Here is a 9,727-nt window from a genome sequence, read left to right on the forward strand (position 1 = left end):
ATAGTGATGATGATTTATTGAACAATTTGAGTACCAGAATGTAAATTTATCGGACAAATTGTTAAATGGCGGCTGTTCGATTGTTGAAACAACAAGCGTTGCTAAATTGTCGATGAATAACAGCTGTTGACAGGTTATGAGTGCTCAAACTCCAAAGTATATATCGTGAATGGTTTGATTTATTTTATTTGGACATTATCAGTTCTATTGCAATAGTGAGTTCAACGCACGTGCATTATGTATCTTAATGTATCAATGGGTGTAGGCATTTAAACACCTAGAGTTAAGGTCTTTTATAGAATATTGCTTATAATCTAATGAGCCATATTTTTTATGTATGAAAAACGATAAGCGTACTCAATAGGTATTATATTGAAATAGTAGGCAACAGGTAGTTGTATTTGGATCAACTACAATATGTAATAATAGTTTTATTTTTAATAGATTATGTTGTATACTACCAAAAATTGATTCAACAACTAGATTAATGTAATTTGAAAATAATATGAGAAATTGAAATTATAGTGTCTATAAATTCATCTTATGCGTAGTACAGTATATAGTTTGGAGAAACTATGTACTATGTAACTAAAACCACATTTTTGAGACCCACAAAACAATTAAAAATGTATTATGTAAACTTATTTGCTGTTAATTATTATTTATATTCTATTAATTATATAGCTTGTAGCATAACAGAAAAAAATAGTAAATAATTTGATTTGTTTAGAATTAAAAAAAAATCGAATTTGGTATTAATACATGAATTACATTTAAAATATTTTATTTTATACATATAGAATAGTTTAAAGAAAATCAGTTTTTATAATTGATAAAACAAAAAAGAAAATCATCTAATAATTTAATAAAATATTTAAATTTTTCATTTTAAAACTATTTTGAGACCACTTGTATAGTATAGAAATGATTTTACATTATTATTTGTATATTACTGTTAGTAATAATATCTATTACTGTTCAAAAATCGCCATTGGATAAAACTACTGCCCATTTTTATCACTTTTTGGAATGTACGATATTTAATAGAATATAAATTATACATTATCAAATATAAAGTGTGAGATTTGTATTATTGTAGCGGAATGATTTTTTGTATAAAATATAACTAAGTGCGTCGTTAGTACATACATAAATATTTATCAGAACTCATTATTAAGTATTTAATGAAAAAAATTGTAACTTAAATGCATATACCCGATGAACCCGTATTCTTCTTGCTTTCATATGTTTAGAGTTTGGTAACCATACAAATGTTTGTGAAATTGCGAGGAAATGAGTTATTAAAGGCGAAGTTGTAAAATAACCGATAATATTATTATAACGATTAAGTAGTATCATTATAACGCGTTATCAATATCCGGCAAGGCAGTCAGAAAATGCGAAATAAAAAGCCATTAAAAATCTGAAATGCTATTATTAAGCCTTCTATATTGCAAATAAAAACTACGGTGTGAAATTTTTAATGCTTCAGTGAATAGTCAAAGTACACAATGATGTTGATAATAATAATAATGATCACGACCTCGTTGGTTATCATATCCGCACAATAATAATGACATTACTGTTGGTTATAATGATATTATATACCATAACGTAATAAAGAGTAGGGTGTAAATTATGAACATACTCTCTATATCTTTGCGTTTGTTAGTTGACTGGTAATAATAATGAGTCTGTTGTATGTATTAGCCGATAGTAAAAATACAAATAACATCTTAGTAAGAAGTTAAAGTTAAAAATTTGTAAATCATCAATTATATATATCCACTTAAAAATATCTATAATAATTTATCTTATTTCTCCTATTATTTAATTTATACCAAAGAATAATTTCTTAAAGAATAAAGATTCGAATATTGTAACTGATTACGTGTATTTTAGTTCCAATTGTTATCCTTGATTTTATAAGTAGTATCAATATTTTTAAAATGGTCAATTTTTTAGAAAAAATTGTATAGACTATAAAGCTTTAATGACTTTCAGAGATGCATTATAAAAATACTCTACAGAGAAAGTGTTATGCAGTATATAAACCGGTCTCTGCCGCCTTCAGGGGTTAACGTCATCAAAGCAACAACTGCTGTAATCTTCAGTTGACCGACTAAAATTATTTTGAGTGGCCTCGTATGTGTTTAAATTAGGTTAAATTAATGTTGAACGCGGGTTACAGTCACTTTAAAATAGCTAACCAATGACTTTAAATACACTTAATGTTAATTAATGTGGAACTAGCTTCTTTTTGTATAATTCTAAAGTCAATTCAATTATTCTTTGCGTATTGTTATTTAAATTAAGTGTGTTTTTAACTAGATTATTCTGAAAGCTAAATTTTGAACGCCACTTATTTATCATTAATTAATAGCTAACCACCCAATAAAAAATCATAATTATCAATAACCAATAAAACAATATTAAATTAAATTTATAAATATAAGTATATTAAATCATGTTAATGAGATAACTCACTACTTACAAGGTATTTTGATGCGTGGCCTTATTATATAATTAACTCTTGCCACAAAAAATGGACTGATAAAAAATGAATATGCACAAGCTCAATAATATTTAGATGTATATTATGAATTAGAAACGGATGTTACCTATTTTATTTTACAAAATCTTTGGAAATACCAATGCATTGTAATGTGTAATGTTTTAATGGCGACTCATTGTCAAAAAATACATCAAAAGATTTATAAACTTTTATTTTTATGTAATACACTTTTATTAACAAATATTATACAGTTCTTTTATTATATTTTTAGATGAGTGGATGGTCATATTGCCATCTGGCATACCGATCGGTGGAGTCCGAAATTTAGCTGACCACCGCCGACAGAGAAATGCAATTCGAATTGCTCAAAGAAGGACAACAATACCAACTAATCAACAGCCAAGGCCTTCTACATTAGATGTACCGGAAGAAATGGAATCGGGCAGACTTCATACAAAAAAGAAAACAAAATACAAGCGTATGTGGGATGATGAGATGGAGGTTCAAGCGTCCGAAGTTCAAAATATTACCACCAAAAGACCGGATCGGATTAAAACTCGAAGACGCCTTGTACCAGCTTCTAGTACAGTTAGAGCTATACAAACAGTTATTGTACAAGAAGATCCATATTTCGATTTTGGTAAAAAAATTAGGCACACTTCATCTACGACGGTATTGAATGTTGTTGATTTACAAACAAGAACATCAATGAAGTCTCCTGTTATACTGTCTACGACTGAAGATGACCGCTTTACTAAAGCTGAAACGGAAACTAACAAAGAAAAGACAACCGAAAGAATTAGTGGTGTGTCTTTTCATAATAGAACTCAGCAAATTCGTAATTCTAATAATACTACTTTGAGACGACCCGAAACCCAAACAGTGGATTGTGCATATCAAAGGTATACAAGAAGGAATAAATATCGATCACAAAGAGATATAAGATGTATGACGGAATTAGACTCAAGAGCTACTAGAATATTGTCAACTGTCGTCACTTCAGTTTCTGTAAAAGGGAAGAATGATACAAACGATGAGCTTTCTGAGAGTTCGTCTACTGATTCTGCTACACCCTCTTCTCTAACTAGTACTGAAACCCCTGGGTATCCAAAATATCTTAGGAATCGTTATGGGAATATTTCCTTACCTGAATATCTGGAAATTACTAAAATCAACCAGAGGCGGTTGAATGCCACATCTATTACTTCATCACCTAAAGTAACCTTCACTGAAAGGACATCGTCAATCAACGCATCATCATACGCTCCTTTACAAAATTCGGAACGTACTGGGCCTACTGAACTTCCAACGACTAATGAACCAACTAGTGAAAGTTCGTCGCCACCATCCGATTTACAAGATTATATTTATTTGGTAAATGGCACTTCAGAGTCATTACCTGATATTACCACAAAGAATGCAGCCATAGAAGCAAAGCAAAGGAGGCCAATAAAAAATAACACTCGACTCTTGACGGAACACGAGGTCGGAGTGATTTATCCCGAAGGACTGACCATGTCGGCGTATCTATTGACGTTCTTGGCCATTGTTCCATTAATATTAGTGATAGCATTTGCATTAAAACTAGTGATACAAAGAAAGAAGAAAAAAGTATTTGACAGTTCAGAGTATTCGTCAGAGTATAATCGTAGTCCTTTAGACTTCAATACTATCACTTCATCGCCTTTAACTACTAAACTTCCTCGAGTCCCTCAACATATTGTTTGGGATACAGAAAAGATGAGCAATATTGTACCGTTACCGAATAATAGCAGATGGGAATTTCCGCGCGAGAAATTGCGTTTGCAAACTATCCTAGGCCAAGGAAATTTTGGTCAAGTTTGGAAAGCCGAAGCTGATGATATTAGTGGTCATGAAGGTCTCACCAGACTAGTGGCAGTGAAAATGGTCAAAGAAGATGCGGCTACCAGGGAACGAGAAGATCTGATCAGAGAATTGAGCATAATGCAACATCTAGGATCCCATCCTAATGTAGTTACACTATTGGGATGCTGTACTGAGAAAGGTATGGTATACAATGTTACTATAATAATATAGATAATGTAGTTACGTTGTAAATTCGACTTCAGTTATGCACACAATTTAACTAAAGCATGTTGCATGTATGTGCATTAAATAAATGGCACACCTTAGGTAATCGAAGTTAATCATTTGTTTCAGAACCGTATTTGCTGATCATGGAATACGTAATGTACGGCAAACTATTGGCATTCCTCAGAGACCGACGAACACGATCACATTACTTTAATTTTAGCGATTCGACCGCTTCATTAACGTCTAGAGACCTAACTATGTTCGCTTATTGTGTAGCGAGAGGAATGGACTTCTTAGGATCAAAAAAAGTAATGATGCTTTTTATTAAAAAATATTATTTTTAAACAAATGTATATTAAAGATGATGTAGGTATCTGTACAAAATTTGTATAGATCATTTAATAATATTTAGATATAATTTGTTCAAAATGCATTTTATATAATATATTTAAATAAATAATTAAAGTTGTATTATTTATTTGAAGATTTTAATTCTATATTACTTTTTGTAATATTTTACCTTAGTAGATGATACAGTCAATAAATCAATTAAATTAGTAAATCTTATTAACTTTAATAAAAAAAAAAAAATTGTATATATATATAATATTATATTATGTATATTATCTGTATACCAGAGGTAAACTATTCCAAGCAGCATTTTTTTTTAAATAAGCATTACAAGAATAATCTCGCCTCATTTCTTAAAATAATGTAACTTGGTATAGTTTACCACTATTATACAGCTTTATGTATGTATTTTCTATTTATTTTAATTCTTTATCCATTAGTTATATTTTAGACGATACAATCTTATATATTTCTTTGCTTGTTAAATAGATAGTTCATAGAGATTTAGCAGCGAGAAATATTCTGGTCGATCACAATAAACTATGTAAAATCGCTGATTTTGGCATGTCACGAAATGTCCGCGACACTAATCAGATTTACGAACAAAGACACACCAAGGTAAGGTTTATATTCAATATAATCTTAGAGTCTATTTAAATTAAAATACCTTGTCGCGATTGTAACACATTACAATTTATTATGTAGATGTAAGATAGACTTTATCTTATAAAAACACATATTTTTTTATATTATGAAAATGAGTTCCTTTATTATCCTGAGCTATAAATATGATAAATATGTGTGCATTAATAATTTCTTTTATTTAATTAGGGTGCACTGCCCATACGGTGGATGGCACCGGAATCATTGCATTACAGCATATTTACTTACAAGACTGACGTATGGAGCTTTGGCGTACTCATGTGGGAAATCGTGACGCTAGGTAAATATTACCAATTGATAAAAATTTGGGTTAAATATAATACATTTTATAAGCGAGGTTATAGCACAATAATTTTTTCTCAAAAGATTTAGCACTCATAGGTTTTTTTTATAAGCATTAGGGTGGCCCCTATCTATAGAATGAGAATTTGATTTGGAAATTCTACCTTCTCATTTCCCAAAATTATTCTACCAAAAAATAAATAAGTTCTACAAAATTAAATCATGATTGATCAATAACCTTAAAACGTTCTACAAGAGTTGAAAATTTAATTTTAGGGATGGTCTTTTAGTTTTTTTGTAGATTACTGAAAAAATACAATTTTTACCATAAAAATAACATCAATTGAATATTTAATAATTATCTATAAAATGTCGACCAACAATTGTTTCTGTCACTGACCCCAAAATAGTTGGGATTAAAACAAGGAAAAAGAAGAATAATTTTCTATAAAAAGTATTCTTATAAATATTATTAAAATTTATATATTTGATATTAAATAATATAATTTTAAAACTTTATTTATTCAATTTAATTCAGATATTCAGCAAAAAATAAAAACTATTTAAACGGCAAAATGAAAATTACTATTTGTTAATGATATAGTTTAAAGAGGGGTTTATTTTAGGCTATAATTATATATAAACAGGTGATGAAAGCCAAAAACAGTTTTTTGTTACAAGTTGCTAGTGATTATAAAAATAATTATGGAGATTGTAAAAATAACATACTAATGAATAAATAAACGTTATTCTATTTAACGGTATTTTATACGAATTTTTATGTTTAACTGTCTTATAACTTTAATGCGTTTTGTTATATTAGTAATAAATTAATTATGGAGCCATGAAAAATATTTTTAAAAACAATTTTTAACTTTTTAGTTCGATGTGCTTTAAAAGCGTGTTTAAAAAATTATATTAATTTCTGTATTGGCAGTTAGTGTATTTATAAACTCACAACTGTGTCTTACTACTATTGATAATAAAGGCTAATACTTGCGAATATCGTCATAAAAAACGTATTGTTTAATATTTTGTAGGTTCAACTCCTTACTGTACCATGGGTGCTCGTGAAGTAATGCGTCGGGTACGCGAAGGTTATAGATTGGAAAAGCCAGCACATTGTCGGTCGGAACTTTTCCGTGTGATTACAAAGTGTTGGATAGCCGACCCAGCCAAGAGACCTACATTTGCTGAGCTTAAACAAGAATTGGCCGCACTACTTGAAAATCCTGAATTCGAAGGAAGCTACGTGGATTTAGAGAGTTTAGTGGATGAATCGGATAATAATAAAAATAAACATTAGAATGTATAAAATATTAATACTATTATTTTAATCAGACCAAGTTAGAGATCATTAATGGACTATCATATTCTATGTAAATCCTACTTTTAGCAAACAATACTTAAACCCACCTATTATCATTGATTTTGCGATATTTTATTTTTAGATGCGTTTATTAAAATTTATATTCTATTAAAAAATACACATAAAATGATGCGAAATTTTTCGTTCTAAGCCTTATTGTTATAAATACTAATTTAATAATGGTTAAATTTATTTTTCGTTTAGAAATTTTATATTTTTATAATTACCGTAATTACATTACCAAACATTTTTTTGCAATTTATTTAATTGTGTTATAATAAGAATTAATACTTTTATAATTGAAAAATGTAGGTGATAATTCGTTTCTAGGGCTTATTGTGTCAACAATTAAAATATTGGTCGTTATAGACAACTTATTGTGATTTGTGTAAAATATTTGTAAAATAATTATATTTTCTATAATTTATATATAGTGATAATGTAGAAAAATAATTGTACCTAAGACTCGTTGTAAAACAACAACATAATAAAATTAAACTTTTTTTTTTACTATGAATTAATTTTTTTTTGCTGATTTATCAAGGTACAAATTATAATATAATTTAACCTAATCTAAAATCAAAATTCACAAGTTACTATTAAGAAGTATTCGAAAAAACTGAAAAAAGAGTATACTAATCAACAAAAAAGTGTAAAAAATATATTTCTTAATAATTCCTAAAACATACGTAATATTTATTGTTGTTTAGTAAATTATTTTTTCTGTTTTATTGTGTTTTGTCGTTGTTTGTGAATTTTGATTCTAACCTACTCAAATGAGGTGCTTAAAAAATAAAGAATGTTTCTGAATGTTTTTAAACATTCTGTATAATTACAACAATTAAACCAAGTATTTGTTTATTTTTTCAAAATTTATAATTAATGTATATAAATTACCCAATACTGATTCTTAATTCATGTTTGATTATATAAAAAACTGACATTTATGATTAATTAAAATATTCAATTCATCCAATACTCTTGAGAAATAAAAAATTTGTAATACTTTTGTTGGGTAAAAAAATTTACCTTATGTATCAAAACATCGAATTTTTAACTTGAGATTTATTGTAGTTGCCAAGTTTTTGGATGAACAATTTTTTTATACAGCTGTTCCTTGATGCTATTAACACACGTCATGTAATTCAAGGCATTTAAAGATATCGTATTTTGTTATATTTATTAATATTTACAATATAAATAATATAATTATAATTTTCAATAAGGAAAAATGGACATGTTCAAAAATAATTTTAGATTAAGGTATTACTCCATTTAAGTCGCATTAACAAAACATAGTTTGATTTTTAAAATATTATTATATAATAACTCCAAAAGAGATGTCGTTTGAAAGCGTAAAATACATTTTAAAATATATTATTTAAAATTCATATTGAATATAGAATAAAGATAAATTAATATGTCTTTCTATATAAGTATTTGTGGACTTGGTAAAATTCTTACAGCAAAGTCATAAATTATTCGTTATTCAATTGATATGAATCCTGTAAACAAAATTATGTATTATCATTTTTAAATTATATAAAGAGTTAAGGGAGATAACTCGTATAATCAATTTTATCAACTCAATTACATGCAAAATAAATTCAACACTGAAAAATAAAATTATGGTTTTATATAGTTACATATATTGAATAATTTCAATAATAATAATTTGGTTTGAATAATTCTTGATTTATCAGCTATTAATTATTTTTATGTACCATCTCTTATAACTTAAAGGGAAATTAACTTCATTTTTTATAATTTCTAAGTATTTATTTAATTAGCTTATAAAATAGTAAAATAATTTAATTACAAAAATGACGGGTTGTGTCGCGGTCGCATCGCATCGTTGAAAGTAACCGGACGACCAAGGACCATCACCAGAACATACAGTTCTTCGGTGAAAATCCAGAAACCTTCGGTCAAAACCAAGGATTTAACGGAGTAGAACGATCTGAAAGTCGTTCCCGTCCGGACAATAGGACCAGGGAGCAACGACACGTTACTTTTAACGAAACGTCGTTACTGTCCCACGATAGCCTAACGTTGGCGCGTGATTCTCTGCCGGAGTTTTCCGGAAAGAAACAAGAGGATCCCAACGCTTTCATTGAAGAGGCTGAAATGGTCCTAACCGAAGCGAACGTACCACACCAGAAGTGGGTACGTGTACTGTCCCCACAGTTAAAAGCAGAGGCAGGTAACTGGTGGGGTACTATACGCTGCTTGAACCCCACATGGACAGTGTTCCGACAACAATTTTTGAGGAGGTTCAATAGCATTGCTATACTTACCCAAGTACGCAATGATCTCCACAGTGCTCACCAAGGCGAACGTCAATCCCTAGGGGAGTTTGTAATGTGGAAGAGCCAGCTAGCCCGTCGTCTCGACTCAAGGCTCACAGAGTACGAGTTGGTCGACCTAATCATAGGGCTTATGCGCAGTGACTATCGGGTCCACGCAAGAGTGAGACGCCCGAGGTCAATGGA

At 29.1% G+C, this 9,727-nt stretch overlaps 2 protein-coding genes across 2 annotated transcripts in view; one reads left to right on the top strand and one right to left on the bottom strand.

Moving 5' to 3' along the window:
• LOC126903635 (fibroblast growth factor receptor 4-like) overlaps positions 1-7,745 on the top strand; it is a 43,624-nt gene extending 35,879 nt beyond the window's left edge. Inside the window, exons 2-6 of the mRNA XM_050681956.1 lie at positions 2,787-4,541; positions 4,697-4,878; positions 5,411-5,539; positions 5,753-5,864; positions 6,907-7,745. Coding sequence (XP_050537913.1) covers positions 2,787-4,541; positions 4,697-4,878; positions 5,411-5,539; positions 5,753-5,864; positions 6,907-7,172 — 2,444 coding nt within the window. The 3' untranslated portion in view covers positions 7,173-7,745. The remainder of the gene's footprint in view (positions 1-2,786; positions 4,542-4,696; positions 4,879-5,410; positions 5,540-5,752; positions 5,865-6,906) is intronic.
• Positions 7,746-8,534: 789 nt separating this feature from the next.
• Positions 8,535-9,727, bottom strand: part of LOC126903633 (putative uncharacterized protein DDB_G0282133) — a 27,901-nt gene continuing 26,708 nt past the window's right edge. The window contains exon 6 of the mRNA XM_050681953.1: positions 8,535-8,740. The gene's annotated coding sequence lies outside the window, so the exon portion shown is untranslated. The remainder of the gene's footprint in view (positions 8,741-9,727) is intronic.

Source organism: Daktulosphaira vitifoliae, unplaced genomic scaffold (assembly GCF_025091365.1).
Source record: "Daktulosphaira vitifoliae isolate Bord-2020 unplaced genomic scaffold, ASM2509136v1 Scaffold_4, whole genome shotgun sequence".
Lineage (NCBI taxonomy): Eukaryota > Metazoa > Arthropoda > Insecta > Hemiptera > Phylloxeridae > Daktulosphaira > Daktulosphaira vitifoliae.